The sequence below is a fragment of the Trichosurus vulpecula genome, chromosome 2 (assembly GCF_011100635.1).
Source record: "Trichosurus vulpecula isolate mTriVul1 chromosome 2, mTriVul1.pri, whole genome shotgun sequence".
Lineage (NCBI taxonomy): Eukaryota > Metazoa > Chordata > Mammalia > Diprotodontia > Phalangeridae > Trichosurus > Trichosurus vulpecula.
Window position 1 is genome coordinate 131,696,791 of NC_050574.1, and position 27,849 is coordinate 131,724,639.

A 27,849-nucleotide genomic window follows, 5' to 3' on the forward strand; every position below is an offset into this window, starting at 1 on the left:
TAAACCCTATCCCTTTCACTGTAAAGGTGAGGAAAATGAGTCTCAGGAGAAGTGGTTGGCCTGAAGTCACACAAAAAGTTAGTGGCAGAGCTGGAACTAGATCCCAGGCCTTCTAGTTTCTTTACTGCTACTTTTACAAGCAAGGCAAAAGATCAAGACAGCTGGATCACCCCCTGCCATATCCACCCATTCCCATCCCATAACTATTAAACCCTGAAGTTTGCTGACTGAATAACAATCAGGATTTGCTATAGGAATGAAAACAGGTATAAATTTGAGAAAGAGTAGATAACACTGAACAAAATCCTTCAAAATAAGACACAATCTTAACTCTGTTTTGCATGGGGTTCAGTTATCATTGGTACTACCAGATCATTGCATTCTTTCTCCAGGCCATCTTCATTGTTTTGCCTTTTGTGGCAACTCTTATGAAGTGTTTATTTCCCTTTGAGACATTTAGCTCATCTCCCATCAGCCTAGAACAGCACTGTGATGTACCAGCAACATGGGACAGCTGATATAGTTACTTAGAGAGTAGGAGCCTGCTTGAAGGACTCTGAATTTCTGAGCTCATCTATCAGGTATATAAAAAATTGTGTTGGTGGGGCAGCTAGGTGGTGCAGTGAGTAGAGCACTGGCCCTGGAGACAGGAGGACCTGAGTTCAAATCTGGCCTCAGACACTTGACTCACTGTGACCTTGGGAAAGTAACTAAACCCCAATGCCTTGCCTTCCCCCCTCCAAAAAAAAATTGTGTTGGTTACCATGATCTTGTCCTTCAGAATAGCTTTCCATCTGGATGCCGCAGAATTTTTCTCAGGCTTCTGCCTGTGTCCTCCAGATATTCATTCTGCTTTGGTGGGAGCCTTTCTATTGGGTCTCCACAGCAGCGATCCTGGATTTGTCTCAGAAAACACAGCAGCAACTTTGGCTCATAGTGTGTGTTTGTGTTGTTTCCTAGGTATGTGAAGTATGGCTCTGGCCCTGCTCGATTCCCCCTCCCTGACATGTTGCAGTATGTCCTTGAGTTTGCCAGCACCAAACCCGCTGAGGAATCGCCTCCCTTGAGCCGTGCCTCATCTCTCCACTGCCCCATTTCTGACCTGACGGCCAAGAAGAGGTGATTGGGCTTCTTGTGGTAGGGTGGAGTGTTATGTTATTGAGTAATTCAGAAGCTGAATCAGGGGTGACTGAACAGAGCTCTAGACTTGGGGTTCCAAAGCTGCTGTGTGCTCTCAGTTCTGATCCTCCCACAGTCTAGTCATGTGGCCATGACCCTGAGCCATGTGCCACCTCCTGGCATCCACCTGTGTGGGGTGAGGGTCAAATGAGATGATGCCTATGAGTGCCATATGAGCATCTGGAAAGATAGAGGGCAGCAGCTGCTTCCACAGAGTGGCTGTTAACCTCGTGCCCCTTGTATTATCTGAGTCTATGTCTCTGTCTGTGAAATACAGGGGAAATGATTGACCTGGCCTATCTCAAAAGGACTGTTGTGAGGACCCAAAGAGATAAGGAATGGCTAGGGCTTTTAAAACTTAAAATGTGCTCTATGGGGGTGCAGGGTAGAGAAAGTAAGCATTTACCCAGCGCTTACTGTGTGCCAGGCACTTTACAATTATTATCTCATTTAGTCCTCACAACAGCTCCAGGAGGTAGGTGCTTTTATTATTCCCATTTTACAGTGGAGGAAACTAAGGGAGGCAGAGGTTGAGTGACTGACCCTGGGTCACACATCTAGTAAATGTTGGAGGCTAAATTTGAACTTGGAACTTCCTGACTCCATGCCCATTCTGCTACCTAGTATGAGGGTTGGCAGATTTTTTCTGAAAGGGCCTGAAATATTTAGACTTTGCAGGCCAATGGGCAAAATCAAGATTATTATGTAGGTACTTATGTAGGTACAAGAGAGAAAATTTTTTATTGATGAACTTCAAAATGTAATAATAATAATTGAGTATACTTTTTTAAAAATGCAGGTTTACTGATGAGAAGAATGGAATTTGGTGGGGGAGGCAATAACATTTCAATTGGGGTTCAACATTAGTATTCCTGGGAGCAGCTAGGTGGCACAGTGAGTAGAGCACCGGGCCCTGGAGTCAAGAGGACCTGGGTTCAAATGCGGCCTCAGACACTCGACACATGTATTAGCTGTGTGACCTTGGGCAAGTCATTTAACCCTGCCCCGCCCCCCAAATTCACACATTAGTTTTCCTGAGCATCAAAATCATTTGCATGTGTTAATGCTGATCTGTAATGTAACTTATTTCATCTTTAAAAATGTCTTCACACAGATAGTCACTGCCATATGCTGATATCAGTCCATGAGTATACAATTTTAATTGAGTCTTTTCATCACTTAGAAGTCATTTTTAGAATTCTAGTAGATTCTTCTTTTGGTGCTTGTCTTTTAATGTGTAATTACGTTGCACAGTAATTCCAATTGAGGGTTAGGTGAAAATTCCTCAATTGCACAGTTCAATGGATGCCCAAATGTAGAAGTTTCTCTTGCACTTAAATCAAGGTCCGAAAATCACTGATGGAACTGTAGATCAAGCTTGAAAAATATATCTGCTACAAATTTGTGTGGGAATTTTTCTTATTTTAATGGGAAGTGTCAAGCAGCTTGACATTACTTGTGATTCAGACAGTATTAGTTGTTGCTACCAAATGGACTTTACTTTGGTACAGATTTCATATATAAGCACTGTTTTGCCTTATAATTTTGGATTGAATTTGTTAAGAAACATTATGAGGATCTGCTGCAGAACCTAATTTCCAAAGCCATTCAGTGTTCTAATAACAGTATTTAAGGCATTTCTCACTCAAAAAAATTTCAATCTCAGCCCTAAGTTCAAACAATAGTAATAAACCTTTTTTTCCTTCTTCTTGTTTTGATATAATGGGTACACACTCACAATAATACACACACACACACACACACACACACACACACTACAGTGGGTGTGGCATTCAGTACTGTGGAGTTATAACTGTCATTCCTATTTGTAGTGTGCCCAGCAATAGTGTGAAGAAATGAGAGCACCCAATGCAGTCTATGTTATAACTGTTCAGCTCTACCATAGACAATACATAGACAAATGAGCATGACTGTGTTTCAATAAAACTTTATTTATGGAGCCTGAAATTTGAATGTAATATAATTTTCACGTGGTATGTAATATTATTATTCTTTTGATTTTTTTCCCAACCATCCAAATATATAAAGACTATTCTAAGCTTGTGGGCTATACAGAAACAGGTGTTAGTCTAGAGTTTACTGATGCCTGATTTAGTATTTTTTTTAGTATCTTTAGTATATTCTCCTGGGGGAAAAAAGGCTGAAAGGTTTTTTCCCTCATTTTTTGTGGTATTTTTTTACTCGTTTTTGTTTTTTTAAATAATATTTTATTTTTCCCCAATTACATGTAAAAACAATTTTTAACATTTGTTATTTTTCTAGGTTTTGAATTCGAAATTCTGTCCCCCTCTTCTTCCTCTCCCTTCTTATTGAGAAGGGCTCAATTTGCTAATAGGTTATACATGTGCAATCATGTAAAATATTTCCAAATTAGTCATTTTATGGAAGAAAATGAAAAAAAGAAAGTGAAAATTAGCATGCTTTGGTCTGTATTCAGATGCCATCAGTGCTTTCTCTGACGTGGCTAGAATGTTTCATCATGAGTCTTTGGAATTGTCATGGATCTTTGTATTGCTGAGAATAGTAAGTCATTCACATGTGATCATCATACAGCATTGCTATTACTGTGTACAACATTCTCCTTGTTCTGCTTACTTCACTCTGCATCAGTTCATGTAAGTCCAGGTTTTTCTGAAAGCATCTTGCTCATCATTTCTTATAGTGCAACGGCATTCCATTACAATCATATATCACAACTTGTTTAGCCATTCTTCAATTCATGGTCATCTGTCCATTTCCAATTCTTAGCCTTTGGTAGTTTTTCTAGATGCTGAAGCTAAAGGAAATTATATTTTCTAGCTAGATTTCGATGGCAATCCCCAGCAATAATGAGAAGCTACATTTTTAAAGTATCTATAGATTTGTATTGGTTTTGGACAGCAGTGAATAATCACCAAACTGTTAAGGGAAATTTGATTTCAGCTTCCTATGCTGTGTTGGGCAAATCCTTCAGTTTTTAAGCCTCCGTCTAAATTTGGTCTGAAAGAAGAGTCTACTTTAGAAAGCTGGATCTTAGAAGCTTTCCAATGGGTTCTCTGAATATCCCGTGAAGTATTCCTAATAGAAAAAGACAGCTACAATATTACTTCCTGAATAATTTATTTTAGTTCAAAACCACTCCTTGAAAAGGAGTATTGGTAGTCTGATCTTTTTTTTCCTTTAGTATTAGAGCAGAAGAATATTCTGGCAAAGTTGAAGTTCCTCTACCCTCTTTGGAAAAAGATAATTTACTACAAACTGATCTGATAAATAAGCCATTTACATCTTCCCGACCTTCAATGAAAATGCCTGAGCACCCAGCTCCACGAACAGTCACTGAGGAGGAAATGAACTTTGTTAAGACCTGTCTTCAGAGGTGGAGGAGTGAGATTGAACAAGATATACAAGGTTAGATGTTTTGTAACTTGTTAAGCAGTTAACTTTTTATTGGTTTCAAATTTTTTTAAAGTTAGAAGGAAGAAAATAATTTGGAGTCATGCATTTAAGATATACTTCATGTCTATGCCATTGTCTTTACTGCATAATTTTTGTTGTCCTATCTAACCCCTCATGTTCTTTGGTTTCTTTCCAGATGTAGTATATTTTAAATAAGTATTTTAAATTTAATCAACTTACATTAGCCAAAGATATTCTCTGTAGTACCTTTGCATTTGAGATTCTATGCAGTTTAAGTAGGGCTGGTTTTTATTTTGTCCTTCCCTTGTGAAATTAAAAAAAAAGGTCTCTCTGACTCAAATGGCTTCCAGATTTGTAATGATACTTTATCACCCCAAAGTTCATGGAGCTTACCAGTTAGTGAAACTAATATAGGCAGAACCTAGTGAGACAGCAAGCATTTACTAAGTTCCTACTGTGTGCCAGGTACTGTGCTGAGCAATGGGGATACAAAAAAGGGTAGAAGACAGTTCAAGGAGCTTACAATCAAATGGGGGAGACAATTTGAAACCAGCTATGGGCAGACAAGAGATATACAGGATAAATTAGAGATAACCAGCAGAAGGAAGGTACTAACATAAAGAGGATTTGGAAAGGCTTCTTATAGAAGGTAAGATTTTAGCTAAGACTTGAAGGAAGCCAGGAAAAGCAGAAGGTAGAAATGAGAAAATCCCAGGTATACAGAACAACCAGTGAAAACGCTCAGAATCTGGAGGTGGAGTGTCTAGTGTGAGTAACAGCAAGAAGGCCATGCCACTGCATCGCAGACTATGTAAAGGGGAGTAAGGAATAAGAAGATTGGAAGGGTGGGTAGGAAGGGGTCAGGTTTTAAAGGGCTTTAAAAGCCAAATAGAGAATTTTATTTTTGATCTTGGAGGTAAAAAGGAATCACTGGAGTTTATTGAATAGAGAGGATAACATGGTCAAACTTTCACTTTGGGAAGATCAGTTTGACAACTGAATGGAGGATGGACTAGAATGGGAAGAGAATTGTGTCAGGGAGATTAGCCAGCAGGCTCTTGAAGTAGTCTAGGTGTGAGGTGAAGAGGGCCTGTACCAAAGTGATGGTAGTGTCAGAGGAGAGAAGGGGCCATAGAGTAGAAATGTTATGAGAGTAGAAACCACAGGACTTAACAACTGACTGGATGTTAAGGGAGTTGAGAGAGCAAGTAGTGAAGGATGACCCCTAGATTATAAGCCTTGGCAGGATGGTGCCACTCTCAGTAGTGAGAGGAAAGTGAGAAATTAGGGAAGGCTTAGGGGTGGGGGGAAAAGATGACTTTATTTTTTCAACATGTTGAGTTGAAGATGTCTGCAAGATACTCGGTTCAAATTATCCAATAGACAGTTGAAGATTTAAGACTGGCAAACAGAAGAGAGGTTAAGGCTGGAGAAATAGATGTCAGAATCAACTGAATGTGATAGTTGAAACCATGAGAACTGATGAGATCACCAAGTGAAATAGTATGTAGAGGGATGAGAAGATGGCCCAGTACAGAGCCTTAGATATCACTTGGATATCACTAACCATGGTTAGTGAAGGTGACCTGGATGAAGATCCAACAAAGGAGACTGAGAAGGTCATGTAGGTGGAAGAGAACCGGTAGAGAGTAGTGTTCAGAAGTCTTACAGAGAAGAGTATGAAAGAAAAGAGGATGATCAACAGTGTTAAAGGCTGCAGAGAGGTAAAGAAAGATGGGAATTGAGAAAGGGCCATTGGATTTTGTTAATTAAGAGATCATCGGTAACTTTGGAAAGAGCAGTTTGGGTTGAAAGAACCCACGTTATGGACTACTAACCATTGTCTTTATAGAAGAAAAATGATGCAGATGATATGAGATGGAATGAATTATGTTTAACTTTGAGTATTGAATTGGCTTTTTTTTTAACAGACCTAAAGAACTGTATTGCAAATACTACCCAAACCATTGAGCAAATGTACTGTGATCCTCTCCTTCACCAGGTAGGATAAGACTATGATAAGGTAAGATAAATAGAAAAATAAGACTATGTGAGAGCTTCATGCATTTGGCAGCTACAAAAAAGATTTGTTAATGTGTTTTTTAATTTGAAATTGCATGTTTCAAAACTGATACATCAGTTCAGTCATATGGTAAAGGATTGCTGGCAAGTATTATATACTTTATATTATATTTATATTATATACTTTGACTTCTGTCATGAAGTGATATCTCAAGTAAAATTAATTTAAAAAGACTCAAAGAATGTCAGAGACTGTCATAACTACATTTTGTTCTCACCTCCTTATTCACTATCATTAAGGTATCAGTTTACTCTCTGGACATGAAAGGAAAAAGACCTCCCTCTTTCCCACTCCTACATTTTCACCTGTCAGAAGAATAATTCTTCTACCAGGGAACTTAGTCTTGTTGGCAGAGCTTGTGTGGCTGTAGACTTGAGTACCTTGTATTCAGGGGATTTCATTTTCACTATTCTCACTGATAGTTCTTCACACTATATTGATGACTCCATAAATATTTGGCAATTCATTGAATTGCTAGAATGAAACTTAATTTGGTTCTCTGTTAATCTCTTTAAACACTTGGCCTTAGCATGATTGTACTTACCTAAATACATGAAAAGATGAGTAATTTTACCAGTGTGTATATAATCCTGCCACTGACTTGATCTTAATGAATAGTTTAATGAATTGGTGTGGCCAAAAATCATCAATCATTTCTTGATAGGCAGCCCTTTGTGCCTTTCTAAACCTAATTATGTTGATCTTCAAACAGTAGACCTACTGGGTCTACACTTAAATTCCTAATAGGACCTTGAGAGCTCATACTACCCTGACATAATCTTCCAACAATTCCAGGATTAGTGGAGGACTTCAGTGAAGGAGCATTACTGTAGTTCCACAAATTGTGAGGATTCTGTACTGTTCAAATGTGAGAGTTTTCCTCAGCTAGCTGGCTCAGAATGAAATCTGGTAACCTGAAAAAGAGGGATAGGATTAAGACCACAGATGAATTTGCTACATGTCTCTTCTCTCTTAAGCATTTTCCCAGAATGAGCAAATAGGTGTCATCCTGTGTTCTGAGGACGAAGGCCAAAGCTCACAGTAATTGACAGCAGTAGACAGATCTAGGTTAGATCTTCAATTTTGGATATTCCACAAGATGTAGACTGGGTTTTTATGTCTGTCTGTTTGTTTTTAGCCAAGAAGATAGATAAATGTCACTTTCATATTGAAACATTAAGGAATGTGTCTGTCAACTAGGAATGTCCCCTTTGGATTTTAATAACCCTATTAGAAGATTGGAAAGTCTTTGCTTAAAAATACCCAAGAGTCTGGCTTTTCCTTTTCAGGTGCCTTATCGTTTGCATGCAGTTCTGGTTCATGAAGGACAAGCAAATGCTGGACATTACTGGGCCTACATTTATAATCGACCCCGAAATATTTGGCTCAAATACAATGACATCTCTGTGACGGAATCTTCCTGGGAAGAACTTGAGAGGGACTCCTATGGAGGCCTGAGAAATGTTAGTGCTTACTGCCTGATGTACATTAATGACAAGCTGCCCCACTTCACTGCAGGTAACACTGGTCACCAAAGTGCAGTAAGTTGTGCTGCCTCGGGGAGGGGAACAGGTTTGGTCTGTGGGCTTCTTTACCTTTTTATCTGACAAAGTCTTATTGTAGTAAACATTTCACCTTTGAGATCACAAGAGATATTTCCATAACATATTTGAGTTTTGTTTTCTTGTGTGTGCTAGAAACCTATCATACACTATACATATGTGGGAAGCATTTTGCTTACGCTTATTGGCCTCGTGGAGTTATCTGTGTAAAAAGGATATGAAGGGTGGAGAGGATGGACACTGACAGAAATCAATGATCTATGTAATCACAATTACAGTATGAAGGCATAAATAGCTACTCGTGAGAATTATTATATAAAATGACTCCTCATAGGCTGTTAGTATATTAAGTGAAGTCAGCAGGCATTTATTAAGTGCCCTCCAATGTGCCAGGTACTGTGCTAAACACTTGAAAAGTGAAAAGGAATTACTGCTCTTGAGGAGCTCAACCTAATGGGGGTGACAGCATGCAAACAGCTACATACAAACAAGTTCTATACAAGATAAGTTGGAGATCTTGAACAGAGGGAAGACACTAATTTAAAGGAGGTCTGGGCAAGACTTCTTGTAGAAAATGGGAATTTTGCTGAGCCTTGAAAGAAGCCATGAGGAGAGGAGGAAACCAGGCATAGGGCACAATCTCTTAGAGTGGGAGATAGGGTATCTTGTGAGAGGAACAGCAAGGAGGCCAGTGTCACTGGATTGAGGAGTATAAGGAGTAAGAAGACTAGAAAGGTAGGAAGGCCAGATTTTTTGAAAGTCTTTAAAAGCCAAATAGGGAATTTTATATTTGATCCTGGAGGTAAAAGAGGATCTCTGGAGTTTACTGACTAGAGAGGGTAACATGATCAAACTTTCACTTTAGGAAGATCACTTTGAGTGGAGGATGGAGGGGTTTGAAAGAGAGTGAGAATGAAGGGATGACTCCTAGGTGATGAACCTCAGTGACAGGGAGGATTGTTGTACCTTCAGCAGTAATAGAGAAATGAGGAAGAAGGGAGGATTTGGGGGTGAAGGATAATGAGTTGAATTTTGGACATTTCGAGTGTAAGATATAGGCAGTTGGAGATGGTAGGCTGGCAATCAGGAGAGAAAAATAAATCTCAGAATCACTTACTAGACATGATAGTTGAAACTGTGAGAGCTGAGAAGATCACCAAGTGAAATAATATACAGGGGGAAGAAAAGATATGGTTGACAAATGTGACCTGGATGAAGATCTAATAAAGGAGACAGATTTATAATTATATATGTGATTTTATTTTGATGTTATGAAAGCAATCAAAACAAAAACTCTTTATGTTTGTTGCAAAGACTAGTCAGTAGCAGCTAGAGGGAGTCATTTCCATGTAGGCTTTTTTCACATTATGTGCAGCATGGTATGAAAAGAGCATGTCTGGAGTCAGGACCTTAGTTTGAATCCTACTTCTGATGTTTGCTCCCTGAGTGACCTTGGGTAAGTTGCTTAATTTCTATGGGCTTCAATTTCTTCATCTCAAAATTAAAGGGCTTGGACTAAATGGCTTCTGAAGTCCCTTCCAGCTTTAGACATATGATCCTGTGGGTCCTTGGTGTCATCATTTACCATGTTTGGTTTTGGTGAGTTTGTAATTGTTTAGTCTCTAGCCACTATATTTCTAGTAGTAGTTGTCTCAGATTAAAAGCAGTACAAATAATTTATTGGGTTTTAATTTAAGTGTGAATAGTCATTACATAATTTTTAATTATTGGAAATATAAATATTTTGACCAGCATAAGCACTGGTTAAAGTAGGGAAACCTTTCAGCATGGAAGCTCTGGTCAGACACTATAGGATGGCTTCATAGTTTCTTGATTTGTAGTGTTTGTAATATTCTCACTTGCCAACCCAGGGTATCTGTTCCAAGCCCTTTCTCTCCCATCACTTTTGCTTGGTGGTATTAGTGGCAAATGAAATAAATTCTGAAAACTAGCACCATGTGATTGATGCAATTTCTGTTGGGGTTCTTTTTAAATTTTTAAAGGAAAAAATAGTTTCTTTTTTTTCTTGCCCTCTTAACATTTTGCTGTATCCTGCAATTAAGACTTCTTATTTTCCTGATGACCTTTTCGGTAAAGCTGTCTCACACTGACTTCATTTTGGTCTCCCGTAGAAGCGGCAGTGACTGAGCCAGACCAGATGCTGAAAGAGGTGGAAGCCTTGTCCGTAGAACTTAAGCATTATATCCAAGAAGATAACTGGAGATTTGAGCAGGAAGTTGAGGAATGGGAGGAGCAACAGTCTTGCAAGATCCCTCAGATCGAATCCTCTACCACCTCTGAGTCACAAGATTTCTCAGATACTTCACAAGGTGCCTAAGAAAATTGTTTATACCAGTCATATTTTAACAGCTGATAGTCTAGTGCAGTAAGCTGGACCTCTGACCCTCAGTAAGCTGAGTGGTGCCACAGGCATTTTGATGCCGTTTTGTATTTTGTTTCTCATTTGACAATATGATAGTTCAGAGATGGTGAAACTCATATGACATAAGTGCTATGGAGAGATGACTTTTCCTTCTTGACCTCATTAAATTCCCAGTACCAGAGGATAGTCTCTGAAAGAGAAATGGTAGCAAAAGACTAACTGCTCAGGTCTTCTGTGGTTACACTTCTCTGTTAACTCAAACTGTAATAAAAACTAATTAAATTTAATAGCTGTGGATTAAGAATGCTGTTTTCAAAAGGTGATCTCTGCCTGGTGATGCCTGTAGGAAGACCAAGACCTTGTGATGTCTTGAGAAGTATGGCTCCGCAGTGTTGAGTACCGTTAAAAAATCTGCCCATGGAGACTCTGAAGTAAATAATTTCCTCATTACTAGTTCTCAGGGGGACATCTGTTCAGATGTAGGAAGGTTTGGGAAGTGTAATGTTAAACTAGGTTCTGGTCCTACTTGGTTTTATCAAAAGGCTTCTTGACTTCATTTGTTATTTAGTGCTTATATCTTTTTACAAATTTCTCTTCAGAGCCATCCCTGACCCCTTCCCACGGTGTTCGGTGTTTGTCTTCTGAGCATGCTGTGATCGCAAAAGACCAGACAGCCCAGGCTATCGCTAACACAGCATATGCCTATGAGAAAAGTGGTGTGGAAGCGGCTCTGTCAGAGGTAAATGTGTATTAGAAATGCATCCCTGCTGCACTACTTAGTGTTGTCTAGCACATTCCTGCTTTTTATAAGACCTTTGTTTTCTCATACATCTGTAAATCCATCTCTTTGCCATCTTTAACCACTCCCCCTGTCCCCCATCTGCCCCCCTGTATTTTCTCATTCTTTTTCTCCCTTTTCTGCTGCCACAGCTTAAGGAAGCTGAGCCCAAGAAGGCCAACCCCCAGGAAGCAAACCCTGCAGATCAGTCAGAGCAGCTCCAAGAGGCTAATGGGACTGAGTCTGCTGGCCAGCCTAATTCTCAGGTCTCTGAAGTCGAGATTCCCAGTGTGGGAAAGATTCTGGTTAGATCTGATGCAGATGGATATGATGAGGAGGTACAAAAGATGAGTGCAGGACTTAGCTGTTGTCTCTCCTTGGTCTTACTACATTTCTGTTCTTGTGTGGCTGAGTGTGTTTTTCTTTAAGGATTTTGGAAAGAATGTAATTTACCTCTCCTTAGGGTAGCAAGTGCAGATAGAGGACTAACCTGGTTTTCTGCTCTTATAATAATAATCACAAATTATAACATGCAGTTGCAACTAAAATAGCTGATGACCAGCTCCTTCTTTACTTCCTTCTTTACATGTCTTCTTATGCACATCAGAGCATGTATGGGTACATTCAAGCCCCCTGCATCATCTTGATAGCTTATAGAGAGGAAATTTGATTACATTGTCTTGGACAGAATGGACAAAATTCCTCTGGAGTGAAGGATCTTTGTTCTTGGCCATAGGGTTATTCCATTATTATTCCTCTGGAGTCAAAGCTTGATGTTTTCCTTCAGATGCCCAGTATCCAAAACAAAGCGGAGATACATATGTAAATTGTAGGTGTTTTCTGAAGTCAGAGGACGGACACAGAATCCCATGATATTTATCTTTGATCTCCTTTTCAATCAGAACTGCACTCAGATACACAATTCTAGCCCTCAGAGTTCTATTATCTTGTGAATGGAGGTTTTTGTATTGTGTTTTTTTCCTAATCTTGGCAAGGCTTTGGTTTTATTTTACAGGGACATCTTTTGTGTAGCCTCCTATTAGTCTCCAGGTTGTTGTAAATGATGTGTTTTATCTTATTGGACTTTGTAATCTTGGAGTATTCACGTTGCATACCTAGACTAAGAGTACCGAATTGGAATACTTACCCTCTGTGAAGCTATAATTTTGTCTGATTCTCTAACAATGCTGTATTGGATGTTATTTTAGTATTGTACATCTTCGCTTGTCCTTCTGAATTAGAGGGGGTATATAGTAGCTAGTGTGAGTTTGGCAAAGGCTTGACATTGTGTAAAGGGATGGGGGCAGTGCATGATGTGTATGCATGTGGCAATTGTGTGTGAAACTTGTAGTAGATTTCAGTTAAACTGCTCTACTTTGATTCAGGTCTCTGTTCAGCTTTCTTTTACAGGCATTCTTTTGAACTTTTCTTCTGCCCTCTTTCTTTCTTTGTTTTGTGCCTTCTTGTGCCAGGTGATGCTGAGCCCCGCCATGCAGGGGGTAATCCTGGCCATAGCTAAAGCCCGTCAGGCCTTTGATCGAGATGGGTCTGAAGCAGGGCTTATTAAGGTATCTCTGCTTTCTAATTGTAACCTTTAACATTAAACTGGTTTGGTGTTTACACAGCAGTATAAAGCAAGAGAAGTTCTAATTACAAATGTCTTTCTACCTTCTCTGTCCAATTAATGAGCAGACTGACAGATGATAATGATCTTTCCTTTACTTGCATTAATGTAGGTTCATTAAAGCTCCTGATTAAACAGTGCCACACTATGTTAAACCTAAGGGAAATCCATTTGTTTGATCTATGAAATAGATTTTTTTTCACGTCTTAACATTTCTAAGTAATTTGAGGGATATAGAGTAGATGAGAGAGTGAGTGGCACAGTGGATAGAAGTGCTGGACTTGGGGAGTCAAGAGGATCTGGGTTCAAATGTGACCCCTATACATATGTAACTCTGGGAAAGTCACAAGTGACTCAACTTCTTTGTGCCTCAGTCAGCCCTCTAAGACAAGTTGATGGTGCATTCCAATGTAGATGAATTCAAAAGGCCTCCCACATTAATGCATATTATAGGTCTTTGGTGTATTGATACTTAGGTGGGTAATAGTAGGTAGAATTTCTTAAAGGATGTGGATAAAATCAAAGCATAAACGGTAACATTTAAAAAAAATCTGAGGAAGCTTGGTGCTTGCCCCAACACATTTTAAACCAAACATTTGCAGTTCAGAGGACTTTGTGAAAAAGATGAGTTTCCTAGAATACTTTTTAATACTACTTGATAATTACGCTTCTTTATTATGTCATACCAAAACCAAATAGCTTATCCATTTCATACTGGACATTGTCATATTTATGATCATTCATGGTTAATCTGTTCTTTACTCATAAGAAACCCTGGCCATTTGGATTCACATTTCTGTGCTCACATCTATGGGGGACATTCTGCTAAATGCCTGTTCTGTTTTGGCAGGCATTCCATGAAGAGTACTCCAGGCTATATCAGCTGGCCAAAGAGACCCCTACTCCTCACAGTGACCCTCGGCTCCAACATGTCCTTGTATATTTTTTCCAAAATGAGGCCCCTAAACGAGTGGTGGAGCGGACTCTTCTGGAACAGTTTGCAGATAAAAACCTCAGCTATGATGAAAGGTGAGAGGGTACATAGGAGAAACACCACCTGCCCCTTGAGTGACTTACAGCTTCTTGGGGTTAGAATGCACTTTACTTTCTCATTTCTCTGTGTTCTCTATCAAAACAGATCAATTAGTATCATGAAGGTGGCTCAAGCTAAACTAAAGGAGATTGGCCCAGATGATATGAATATGGAAGAATACAAGGTAAAGTCTTCTTCCCAGGGTATCTGTAAACCAGAACATTAAACACTCTTAATGGTAACTGAGGCAGACCTGATCTGAACTTGGAAAGGGGAATGTTTCCTCTGAGTGATCTGTTTTTTTCTTCATTTGGTTTTCCCAGATAAAATCTTAAGTTTTCATTGAAGGGTAGGAAATAGCAGCTCCATTCCCATCTGTGCCACTTAATGTTGTGTACCCTTGGACAAGGTCATTTTATTTCTCTGAGTCTTTGTTCCCTGATTCATAAAGTTAATTGGTTTGATTAGATTTCTAAGGTTTTATAGTGTTTGGTGATTTTTCCTAACAGAACAGCATTTCTGCTAACCTACACCTTCTATCTTCTATGAACCTGAACTCAGTTTTATGGTCTAGATTTCTGGCAGGAGCCTTCTGATGAGCTGTAAAATGTTAAGCTTTAATAAATAAAACATACTGCGATTTAAAATAATTTTTGGTAATGTATTTTTTAGATGGTGACCCACAGAGAAATCTTATTTCACTATAGTTCTCAATTCTGTACTCTGAGATAATTCCATCCAACTAAAGAATAAACTACCCCTGAGATTTTCTTGATTTGACCACTGTATTGAATCATCCAGTCATATTAATCTCATCCTTTGATTAGCTAAAGCTGAATGAGTATTTTATGAATGACTAGGAGTTCCCACACCCTGACATCTTCCCTACAGCTGAATGAATCTATGCCAAAATTTTAAAATCTCCTCCTGAATCCAAGACCAAGTGTGCTTGTCTGTTATTGGAAGTTAAGGAAATAAAATTTGAAGCTCTGCCACAAACTGACTGCATAGCATTAGACAAGTCACTTAATCTTATTAGGCCTCATTTTATTTATTTATCAAATTGAGCTGCTGTAGGAGCTGGACTAGTTGATCTCTAGGGCCATTTTCATTGCTACAGTTCACATTGCTAAGGTGAATTGAACCACTTTTCAAGGTGTTGAGAGGCTTTGTACTACCTTGTGTTCCTTGTAGACTGTTCAGTGGTCGTCACTGGAAATTTTTAAAAATGCTTAAACTAAACTGTCTTCTGAATCTGATGATTTTGCCTGAAGGGTTTTTTGGTTTGTTTTTTGTTTTTTGCTGTTGCCACACTGGAAAATGCAGAAATGCTCTCCTGGTGATTTAAAATGTTATTTATATTCATTTCCTTTACAGAAATGGCATGAAGATTACAGTTTGTTTCGCAAAGTATCTGTGTATCTTTTGACGGGCCTGGAGCTCTATCAGAATGGAAAGTATGTTTGCTTTTTGCTTAGCATTCTTTGTACCCCTAGCATCTAGCACAATGTCTGGCATGAAATAGGCAATTAATAAATACTTGCTGATTGACTGATGATAGTGATACTTTGCATCCTCATCCATGAATGTCATACATAGAAGCTCTGCATCTCTTCCCCATTCCAGGTGACACTGGCACCTTTGGTCTCTTAATTCTGGACTTCAGAAACCATGCAACATGTCACAAATGCTCTCTCTTTTCACTGCTCACCTATTAGTAGATCAGGCTTTGGGTGCACTTTGCCTTCACTGACTTATCAAACTGGCTGTGATGCATCCCAGTCTTTCTTTATAATAACTGAGAGTAAACTTTGAAAGCAAATCATAAAATGCTATATCTGGATAAGACCTTAGAGATCACCAAGTCAAAGTCCTTCATTTTACAGAAGAAGAAACTAAAGTGCAGTGATTTTCTTAAGGTTATAGCTACTTCGTGGCAGAACCAGAACTAGGAACCAGGTCTCTTGACTCCTCGTCCAATGTTATTTCCTTTTACTTCATGTTGCTTCCCTTCCTACTACTCTCCTTCCCTCCCCCTCCCTCCTCCAAAAAAAAAACAAACCCAAACTGGTCATTTATCTGAGTTTTTGTAAAGTTTAAGTTTTAGATAAGGGGACATTGAGCTTTTCAGTCATTAGTTCTCCATCATCTTCTAGGTGCCATGAAGCTCTTTCCTACTTGGTGTATGCCTACCAGAGTAATGCAGCCCTGCTAATGAAGGGGCCTAGCAGAGGAGTGGAAGAATCGGTGATCGCTTTGTATCGAAGAAAATGCCTTCTGGTTTGTATTATTTTTGGTTGTGAGGCTTTGAGATTATTTTTTTTAACTTTCCATATTTCTGTACCCTGCAGCAAAAAAAAAAGGTATTATAAAATAACAACTGTCTTCCTAATAGATTTTAGACTTTCTCAAGAGATTGTCTCTACAAGAAGAAGCAATTTATTTTTGTGTTCAGACTTGCTTTTCCATCACCCCTCTGTACCTAAGACAAGATGTGAGCACATTCATACCTATTAATTTAATGGCTTTTTCTCAGTCCCTACTTTTCTTAACCTCTCTGCAGCCTTTAACACTATCCTTCATCCTCTTCTCCTCGATACTCTCTTCTCTCTAGGGTTTCATGATAGTGCTTTCTCTTGGTTCTCCTACCAGTCCCCCTGCTCCTATTCTGATCTCCTTAGCTGTATCTTTAATCCATGGATGATCCTGAAGAGTGCAATTCTGTGCTCTCTTCTCCTTCTGTTGTATTTCACTTGTTGATCTCATCAGCTCCCATGGTTTTAATTATCATCTTTATGTAGATGACTCATAGACCTACTTGTTCAGCCCTAACTTCTCTCCCAATCTCCCCACGACTCCCTATTGGAATCTCCAACTAGATGTCTTTTAGACGTCTTGAATTCAACATATCCAAAACTGAACTCGTCTTTCCCTCCGCTTTTCCTGTCAAAAGTACTCCCAACTTCTTAGTCAAACCAGGCTCACAATGTAGGTGTCATCCTCAGCTCCTCAGTCTTACCTCCCTGTGTCTAATCATTTGTCAGGTCCAGTAGTTTCTACATTCATAACATCTCTGGAGTAGGCTCCCTTTTTTCCTCTTACACTACCACCACCTTGGTGCAGGCCTTCATTGCCTCATGCTTGAACTATTGCAGTAGCCTGCTGGTGGGTCTGCCTGCCTCAAGGCTCTCCCCACTCTAATCCATCTTCCATTCAGGTGTTAAACTGATCTTCTTGAATTTTAAGCTTGGCCATGTTGCCTTCTGTATTCAACCAACTCTAGCGATTCTTTTTTACCACCAAGGTCAAATATAAAATTCTGTATTTGATTTTTGAAGCCCTTCATAACATAGCTTCTTCCTATCTTCTAACACCTTCCTTTCTTCCATATTCTCTTTGATCTAGTGACACTGGCCCTCTTGCTGCTCCTCTCACAAGATACTCCTGACACAGCGTTTTTATTTCCCATCCCCATGCCTCTAACTCATCTCTGCCTCCTGGCTTTCCTGGCTTGTTTCAAGTTTCCACTAAAATCCCACCTTGTATAAGAAGCCTTTCTTGATCCCTCTTACTTAATCTTAGCGCCTTTCCTCTGAGATGATGTCTGATTTATCCTTTCTATATCTCGTGTGTTCGTAGTTGTTTACATGTTGTTTCTGCCGTTAGATTGTGAGCTCTTTGTTAGTCGGGACTGTTGTTTGCTTTTCTTTGTATCCCCAGTGAATCGCACAATGTTTGGCACATAAGTGATTAATAAATGCTTGTTGACATATTGACAATTTGTTAAAATGACCAAAAGGATTACTCCTGAGCTACTTCCTTGTTTTTAGATGTCTACCTTAACAGCCTGGTCAAGAATAGTGGATGTTGGACTGCAGCAAGAGTTCTCAAAGTGTGATCTTTAGAGCCATAGGGATTCCCAAGACTCTTTCAGGCATCCTCGAAATCAAAACTGTTTTTATGATAATAGTAACAGTAATAATAATAATAATACTAAGGTGTTTCCATTTCTAATATGGTAAATATTGATAGATATAATCTATTTAACAAAAGCTCTTTGAGGTGTCCTCAGCAATTTTTAAGAGTGTAATGGGGTCCCCTTTGCAAAAGGTAGAAGCCCTGCAAGTGTTCCACATTATACATACTTTCAGACTTTTTGATCTATGGAGTAGTTGGGCTAATTTTTTCCTTTTCCTTTTTATTACTTTAAAAGATACTATTATGTGGGATGGCTTTCTTGGAAGGGGAAAGATTGGGGCAATATGTGGTGATATAAAAAAACAAAACACATTAGTAAAACTTAAGGGAAAAAATGTGAAGCATTCCTGAGAACAAAAAGCTTGAGAATCACTGCACTAGAATGAGTTGTAGTGACTGGTCGAAAACATTAAACTCTAAATTAGTCCTGCTCCTCTACCTGTGTCACGTGGTGTAAAAGATACGTCTCCAATCCAGGCTTCTTTTGAATTCAGCAGCTATAAAGAAACATTTCCCCTTTTCCCCAACAGGTGCTTGTCATTAAGAGAAATCTAAAAATGGTTGATAATTGCTTGTTCTCAACTCAGTTGCATTTTCTGGTACCTTGGCAAATTTTTCCTTAACATGAAGGAGTTTAGCCTTTCTTCTGCAGCTGCCTTGTTAATAAATTAAATAAAAGAGGGTATTAAATAGTGAGATCTATCCATCCATTGAGCTTTCTGGTTTTACTTGAATTTTTGAATCCAGTATAGCTATTATTTGAACACTTTGGAGTTGAGATACAGGTCTTTATGGAATGGGTAGATCTGAATTTTTAAAGAGGTGCAGTCATTTTTCTCAAGCATGCAATATAAATGTTTGTCTGCCTGAGCCTTCCAGACTAAGGGTACCTTTTCTTTATCTGTGGTACATTTGATGATCTGAGGCCTTGAAGAGGCAGTTTAGACTTTTTCTTCATTGATGTTTAACTTCTTCCTGTCTTTTTTAACTGTAGAAACTGAATAGTATGGCAGCTTCTCTGTTTGAAACCAATGAGGAGCTCAATGTGACCGAAGGCATCAATGTCATGAATGAGTTGATCATTCCCTGCATTCATCTCATCATAAATAATGACATCTCAAAGGATGACTTGGCTGCTATTGAGGTCATGAGGAACCACTGGTGCTCTTACCTTGGGCAGGATATTGCTGGTAGGTTATTTTTTGCTCTTCATCTGATTTCTGGAAGCAATTGAAGCTTCCAAAGGTCAGTGAGATGACCCTTGTTCACCCTTAGCAAGAGAATACCAGATTTGTTTCCAAGTACCTAACTTCCAGGGTCTGAACTCCCATGAAATTTAACAGTTCTGCAAATTAAATGCTCCATAGATCAGCTATAAAGGGTACTAAAATACATGAGCTTGGCCCCAGAGTTTACAGGTGCCTGTGTCCGGACATGTTACCTGGAAGTTAACAACTTAAATCAGTTCCTACTTTGATGAGTTCAAGAAGAACAAATTAGTAAAGGGACTCTCCTCTTTTCCCAATTCTGTCTTGGAGTTTTAGAGCAGAAATCTTGCCATCTTTAGCAGAGGGAAGACTCATATATGGGGGAAAAGGCTCACCAAGTTTGATGCTATTTTGTAAATGTAAATGGCATTGAATTGATCTCATTAATTATATGGAAGTAACTTTTTATGAATTATAATGATTAGAAACTATTTCTTTCCCATGCCTTCAGATTTTATTCAATTCGTATGTAATATAGCTTTAAGTATGTGATACAGCTTTACTTAGGTTCCTCTGTGTGAATGGATACACAATGATACATTTTAATCATTTGAAAGAAGACAGTATTGTATGACATATTTATGGTATAGAATGTGAAATCCATTAAGCTGCAAAATAAAGAATGAGGGATCTGGTCTATAACACTGATTGTAAAATAGGAGTGTTTATCTCAGGGGTGAAGGAGAGGGAAGCAATGAATTCTGGCTCTTTTGTGGTTGGAAAACAAGTTTTTGCTCTGAGGTTGGCCCAAGGTAGTTGTTACTTAATTTCAGAGAGCCAGCTGCTCCCTTCCAAAAAAGCAACACGTGGAGCTTTGGCTCCATTCTTGTGTTAGGTACTTCACTGGCTCTTTTGAGATCTCATAGCAGAGTCACTAGTGCAGGGATAGGGAATCTGCAGCCTCCAGGCATCTGTGGCCCGTCTAGGTCCTCAAGTGCAGCCCTTTGACTGAATCTAAACTTCACAGAACAAATCCCCTTAATAAAAGGATTTGTTCTGTAAAACTTGGACTCAGTCAAAAGGCTGCTGCACTCGAGGACCTAGAAGGCCACATGTGGCTTGGAGGCCGCAGGTTCCCCACCCCTGCGCTAGTCTGTTGACTCTTCATCAGCGTTACTCTATTTTGGCTGTTAATTTAACCACAAACTCTTCCTCCACAGAAAACCTCCAGCTGAGGCTTGGGGAGTTTCTCCCCAGGCTTTTAGATCCCTCTGCGGAAATCATAGTCTTGAAAGAGCCTCCAACCATCCGCCCCAACTCCCCCTATGACCTCTGTAGCAGGTTTGCTGCAGTCATGGAGTCCATCCAGGGGGCTTCAGCTGTGACGGTGAAGTAAGCTTCTTACTGCTCATGGCACAACATGGTCTCTGGTCACCCAACTGCTGCACAGAATTGTGTTTTGTCACAGTTTTCACCTCAGGGAGGGAAATAGTTAGACAAGTGAGATTTGGATCCAAACCCAACTGTACTGTGTGTGTAGAGGATTAAAAGCAATATTGCACTTTTAGGTACACAGTTTAAGAGCTATTCTACAGCAAGGGGCAGGAACCACTACTAAGGTTACAGATTCTTACAGGGGACTTCACATGCCTCTTGTACTTTCAAAAATGCTTGGGCTTGTCTAAGCCACTTGCCACTTTTTTTTAATGTCCTCCAGGCATAAATATTTTTGACAGCAGAGTAGAAGAGTGATTCAGAGCCTAACTCAGATGAGCAGCTACCAGTTACTTTATCAAATATGCACAGTATACACCTTTAAAATTCTTAATTGCAAGAGATAGAAATAAACACATGCCAGTGTTCTGACAGAAGATTTCAGGATTGGGTTGCTGTTGGCCTCTAGGTGTAGGGTAGCACATGGAGCTACTGTGCATATCACTGAGATTACTGGAAAGTCATAAAGGGAGGGTGCCTCCTTATTTTTCCCCTTTTTTATTTTCTGAAATAAGTCAGAAAACCTCACACTTGGCTCTGATTGAGTGAAAGAGACAAAAGCATTGACGACTGTATGTGGAACAGCATTTAAAGCTTGACTACCCACAATAGTATTTTGATGATAGTTTACCGTTTAGAGATTTTCTAGCATCTGGAAATATTTTACTGATATCAATAGTAGGTGTCCAGGATGGATGCAAGCACAAATGAACATTTTTATCTGTTTTTCTAAAGGATGGAGATTGTGGAAGAAAAAATTCCTAGTTGACCATTTTTTAAAGTCCCCTGTTTGGGTATTGTGTTTTAACCAAATTGTAAGAATAAATGGCTGAGAGATGGGAGGGAAGAACATGATACAACTATGCAGATTTTATAAATGTGCAATAAAAGCATTTGTTTTACTTCTAGTGTGTTATGTTTCCTTTGTTTTTTTTGAACCTAGAGTTCAGCAGTTCTCCAGCTTTTGCACCTCACGATCTCTTTACACTCTTAAAAATTATTGAGGATTCCCACCCCCCAAAATGTTTTTTTTTACTAGCTGTATAGTGTATTAAAAGTAACCATTAAGACAAACAAACAAAAAATACCATTTCAACAATGTATTGGCAGTGAGAAAGGTCATAGCCAACATCACTTCGCACCAACAACTTTAACTTCTTACTCCTCCAACAAATAAGGAATTCTCCATAGAATAAAAGTAAAAGTCAACTTCTCTCAGAATTTATCTTTAGAGTCTCTCAACGATTAGTTACCTCTTCAAGTCCCCCACAGTCTTTTTCCTGAATGACAGTCAACAATAGTGTATTTTTAAAAATACATTTTCTTCGTTCTTTCTCATTTTTTCTTTTTTTAATGGTATTTTATTTTTTCCAGTTACATGTAAAGAAAGTTTTCATTATTCACTTTTATAAGATTTTGAGTTCTAAACTTTTTTCCCCCTCCCTCCCCTCACCCCTCCCCAGGATGGCAAGCAGTCTGATATAGGTTATCTATGTGCAATCATATTAAACATTTTCACATTAGTGATGTTGTGAAAGAAGAATCATAACAAAAGGGAAAAACCACGAGAAAGAAAAAAATATAATAAAAAATGAAAATAGTATGCTTCAATCTGCATTCAGACTCCATAGTTCTTTCTCTGGATATGGATAGCATTTTCCATCATGAGTCTTTTGGAATTGTCTTAAATCGCAAAAAATGTTTTTGCTTATGTAGGCTACATCTACCAATATTTACTGTATTAGAAATTTAAACACTGTAGTATTATTATTAAAGTAATTTTGACCTTGAGAACCTCCTGAAAAGGCCGCAGGGACCCCAGATGTCCCTAGACCACACTTTGAGAACTTCTACCATAGATGTAGTCTGGGTTGCCATGTTCTGAGGACTCAGTAAATATTTATACTTACTATATTTCAATTAGCTATCTCTTCTTTTCAAGCATCAAGTAAATGAAGAAGATAGAGATTAATTTAGTGGGAATCCAGGGCATAAATGAGACGTAAGGGAAAACCAGTTCTCTGTAAAAAAAAAAAAACAACGCCTAGCACCCTGAATCTTCTCGGCGTTATTCTCTTGTCTGTTTTTTTTTTAATGTGTTGATTTATGACAGCTATTAAAGCTGAGTTTTCTAACAATTCTTTCCAGCTGGTCACCAAAGTACTCGTAGGCCATTTCCTACATAGATGGGACGTGGTGTTGTTTTAAAGCTCATCATCGAGCAGATTTTTCATAGTAATTTATTGATTTTCTTACCTCACTTTGCCTTTCTCTTTGAACCATTCTTTATATTGAACCTATTATGCCACTCTTTGTTTTCAACTCAGAGAAGAATAGGGAATTCTATAATGGATCTTTTCCATAAAGTGGTAATTTCTTTGCTCTTCTGTGGGAAGAAGCTGGAGGTGGTCACCCGTTTCAACATTCTTGGTGCATCCATAGTAAACATGAAATTTAGGCATTCTATTTGTATCCCATACATATACACACATCCTGCCACCAGAGGGTGTTCAGAGTACTGATTTGCTAGTCTCTTAGGTTTTCTAGTAATGCTGAGACTAGAATCAATTTGTGATTCCAGTCCCATGGTCTCTGTGTTACAACACAGGTCCCTACTTGAGGCTGATTCCACAAGCCATTTCTCAGCTTCTCAGCTTGGTAAACCTTGCAGGAGACTTTTCTTTACTCAACCGAGATTCACTTTTTTTTTGGACTTAGTAGTATTTTTTCCAATTACATGTAAAGATAGTTTTCAACATTAATTTTTATAAGATTTTGAGTTCCAGATTTTTCTTCCTTTCTTCCCTTCCCTCCACCCTCCCCAACATAGCAAGCAATGTGATGTAGGTTATAACGTACACTCATGTTAAACATATTTCCACATTAGTCATGTTGTGAAATAAGAATCAGAACAAAAGGAAAAAACCACCAGAAAGAAAAACAAAAAAAGGTGAAAATGGTATGCTTCGATCTGCAGTCAGACTCCATAGTTCTTTCTCTAGATGTGGATAACATTTTCCATCAGGAGTCTTTTGGAATTGTCTTGGATCATGGTATTGCTGAGAAGAGCTAAAAGTCTATCATAGTTGATCGTCACATAATGCTGCTGTTACTGTGTACAATGTTCTGGTTCTGCTCACTTCACTCAGCACCAGTTCGTGTAAGCCTTTCCAGGTTTTTCTGAAATTTGCCTGCTCATCATTTCTTATAGCACAATAGTATTCCATCACATTCATGTACCACAGCTTGTTTAGCTATTCCCCAATTGATGGGCATCCCCTCAATTTCCACTTCTTTGCCACCACAAAAAGAGCTGCTGTAAATATTTTAGTACATGTGGGTCCTTTTCCCTTTTTAATGATCTCTTTGGGATACAGACTTAGTAGTGATATTGCTGGATCAAAGGGTATGAAGTTTTATAGCCCTTTGGACATAGTTCCAAATTGCTCAGAAGTTCTTTCTAAGACTGAACTGAATTATTTCCTTGGGCACCTTCCTTTTCTAAAAAGTTAAACCCAGTGATGGGGAAATTGAGTGATAGGCTTCCTTGTATCACAGATGTCATGAGTTGTACTGTCATTACCTGACCTGATACCCTTTTGCCATCCTTTCCCCTACTTAAAGTGACTGTGTATGGGTTTTTTTAAGGGAAGAGGAAAAAGCATCTCCACATTTCCCAAAAATAGATTCATGAGTTCTAGTTTTTTATTCTCTTGATTTCCATATGGTTCTTACTTTACTCTTTTGACCCTTTTCACCCTCCTGACTTCAAAAACATGTACTCAGACCACACTTAGGAAATTAGCCAGAGATACCTTGGTTACCATGCCTGGTTACTAAAGTACTTTCCAACTGTAGGTGGCAGAATAATCCCTGAAAGGAAAAAAAAAAACCAACAACAAACAGTTGAGAGCTCAAATCTCTCCTTATACTTTGATAGGTGACCTTGTTTATATTCCATTCATACAAGGACTCTGCTGTTGTAGGGTCCTTGTATAAATCCAACAAGTCTGCTCTTGTGTGGTCTTGTATAAACCTAATAAGTCTTGGTAAATCAAGATTAAGCTCTCCTTCCATTTCCTCATTTGGTAAGACTGACTCTGAACTATATTTAATAAGGTTGATATATTCTGGTGGTTTGGGAAGTGCAGAGGAAGATGACAGATGATATTCACATGTTAATTTTGCAGTAGTCTCTTGCCATGTGTGCCCAGGACAAGTTACCTAACCTCTCTGAGCCTACCTACCACATAGAGTTCTTATAAGGTTAGCAGTTTGTAAACTTTAAATCTGCTCTGTGAATTGGTATAAGCATGTCCTGTTGAGAACTGTATCAAATGGCCATGGATATAGGCTTTCCAGTGTTAAGCCTTTTGGGTTCTCAGTGTGATACAGTAGAAAGAGCGTTGGATTTGGAGTCAGAAGACCTGGGTTCAGATCCCAATTGTGCTGTTTAACTGTGCAACTTTGGACCCATTCTTTCATGTTTCTAGACCTCAATTTCCTCATCTGCAATTCGAGGAGATTGGACTAGTTCTCTAAAGGCTTTAAATTCTTTGGTCTCATGATTCTGGCACACTAAACAATGTATATCTGGGTGAGAATGAAAGGGTCCTTAGCACGACAGGTGAGATTTTTGTTCGTTTATGGATTTTATTGAATGATCCTAGATTTTTCAAAAACTAGATGAGACTTAATGGGTAGAGAGAAAAAAGGGAGTCAGTCACCCATTGAGTATTCATTAAGCTCCTACCAAGTCAGGCACTGAGGATACAAGTACAAACAATTAAGGTCCCTAATTGCAAGTAGTTTACATTCTAATGGCAGAAGAACAAGTACGTATAAAAATATGTACAAGTATGAAGTTAAATACAATTGTATACAAAGTAGTTGAATGTAAGGTAGTTTGGGAAGGAGAGCAATATCAGTTGTGGGGATCAGGAAAGGCTTCGTGCAGAAGGTGGCATTTGAGCTACATTTTAAAGGAAGAGGGGGACTTAACGAAGTAGATAGAGGCAATGAGGGAGTACATTCCAGGCATATGGGGCCAGCGAATGCAAAATTGTAGAGATGGGAGATGGAGTATTGTATGAGGAACAGCAGGCCAGTTTAACTGGATTACAGTGTGCAAGAGGAATAGCAATACCCAATAAAGCTTGGAAAAATAGGTTGGAACTGTATCGTGTAGAGCTTTTATCTTAGGCAATGGGAAGCCACCAGAATTTATTGCGTATAGGGGAGTCACGTGGTTAGATTTGTGTTTAAGGAGGACTGTATGGCAGCAGTGTAGGGATGGACTGGTCAGAGTCAGGGGTACCATTTAGGAGGCAAGATATGATGAGGGCCTTAACTAACCTCAAAGCTGCATGACTGGAGAGAAGGGACTGGCTGCAAGAGATGTAAAGATAGAAATGGCAAGATTTGGCTACTAATTGGATATGTGGGGTAAAAGGAGAGTGAGGAGTGGAGGATAATGCTCACGTTAGGAGACTGGAGGGATGGCAGTGCCTTAAATAGAAATATGGAAGTTTAGAAGAGGGGAAGTTTTAGGGGGAAAAGATGGTGCTCTCCTGGGACTTTCCCATCCATTCTACCCTAACCTTGACAGGATATGGGGAGAAAGTTTTCATCTTCAGTTATGATTTGAGTATCCAAGGTATGGAGTTCTTTGTCAGGTGCTTTAGGATCTGTCTTTTCGTACCTTGGTCATCAAACATCTATTAAATACTCGACAACTACTCTAATCGGGACAGACTTTTAGGAGAGAGAATCATGTGAATACTTGAACTCATCATAAACTCCCTGAGTGACAGCTTGATCTTTTCCAGTAATAGACTGGAGCTGTAACACCTATTTCTGCTTAATTATATGATGTCCGTTTTTAAAGTGATAGATGGGATATCAAAATTAGTTGTGAGACTTCTGTAACACATATTCAGATAAAATCCATTAGACTGTGAGCTCCTTGAGGGAAGGGACTGTCTTTTGCCTCTTTTGGTAATCTCAGTGCTTAGCACATTGTCTGGCACATAGTAGGCAACGTAAAATGAATACTTATCAGCTGACAGTCTATGCCTTAGAGGGGCTGAGAATCAAAAGCGGTTCAGTGAGGATAGCAATTTCATTAATACAGATGATATTGCAAAGTAAATAATCTGTAAGGAGGAAGGCTAGTTCTATCAGGACATTGAGGCACATCTAGCCTGCCTATACAGTACAGTAAAATGTTTGATTTATAGTCCCAGAATACCTTGCGGCTGGTGAGGCCATCTGTCTTGTCTTTAGGTAGGATGGCTTCTAAGCCTGTCCAATAGAGGAAAGCAGATTCAATTTTTGTTTTAGACATGAAATGTGAGCATTTTAAAAACAACAAACTTTCCAGATGATAAGCATTTATTAAGCACTTGCTATGTACTAGATATTGTACTAGGCATTAGAATACAGGTACAATGAATTAAAACAATCCTCGCTCTTAACTAGTTTGGATGTTGTACACTGTCAGCATGTCTTACTTTTTAGATTGCAGTTTAAACCCATGACACCAGTGGAGATAAATAGCAAGCTTGGTGTTGAGAAAGTATCAGATTGGGAGTCAAGATACTGGAGTTCTAGTCACAGATCTACACGTAACTGTGGCCAGGAACAACTCCCTCCAAATCTCTGAAACCTCATTTGTTGATCTATAAAATTTGTGGTGATGGGGTTGGACTAGATTATCTCTAAGGTCCCTTCCATCCCTAATATTACATGATCTTTTCTCTTTTATTCTCTTGCATTTTTGACATTTGCTGGTACTTAGCCATTCATGTTCAGTTGATGGCACTCATGATGACCCCTGGGTGAATTACAGTCTGCTCAGGGGGGAGTCTACAGTCATGGAACATGGTGCTCTTCCTTTAAATAAGTATGACTTGTTTCTGCTACTCCCTCCATAATGTCAGAAAACACACTGATTGTGAATTGCAAACAGAAATACTTTGAAGTAGTTGGGAGTATTTGGAAGTAGACTGAAGAGCTAGTTGACTTGCAAAAATTAATCTCTCACTAAAGTTGCATCCAAGTCAACTTTCCGTCAGCTCATTTTTTCTTTACATTTCTATTCAACTCTCC

The 27,849-nt window shown here is 38.9% G+C and overlaps 1 protein-coding gene across 3 annotated transcripts in view; it reads left to right on the forward strand.

Annotated features, from left to right (window-relative positions):
* Window positions 1-21,647, forward strand: part of USP28 (ubiquitin specific peptidase 28) — a 76,755-nt gene extending 55,108 nt beyond the window's left edge. For 2 of the 3 annotated variants that reach the window (XM_036744810.1, XM_036744812.1), the window contains exons 13-26: window positions 961-1,119; window positions 4,364-4,587; window positions 6,528-6,598; window positions 7,969-8,197; window positions 10,374-10,571; window positions 11,224-11,363; window positions 11,555-11,740; window positions 12,875-12,970; window positions 13,877-14,055; window positions 14,165-14,243; window positions 15,437-15,516; window positions 16,216-16,339; window positions 19,032-19,227; window positions 20,466-21,647. In XM_036744810.1, coding sequence (XP_036600705.1) covers window positions 961-1,119; window positions 4,364-4,587; window positions 6,528-6,598; window positions 7,969-8,197; window positions 10,374-10,571; window positions 11,224-11,363; window positions 11,555-11,740; window positions 12,875-12,970; window positions 13,877-14,055; window positions 14,165-14,243; window positions 15,437-15,516; window positions 16,216-16,339; window positions 19,032-19,227; window positions 20,466-20,641 — 2,137 coding nt within the window. In that variant the 3' untranslated portion in view covers window positions 20,642-21,647. The remainder of the gene's footprint in view (window positions 1-960; window positions 1,120-4,363; window positions 4,588-6,527; window positions 6,599-7,968; window positions 8,198-10,373; window positions 10,572-11,223; window positions 11,364-11,554; window positions 11,741-12,874; window positions 12,971-13,876; window positions 14,056-14,164; window positions 14,244-15,436; window positions 15,517-16,215; window positions 16,340-19,031; window positions 19,228-20,465) is intronic. The other variant, XM_036744813.1, reaches the window with a different exon arrangement.
* Window positions 21,648-27,849: the final 6,202 nt, after the last annotated feature.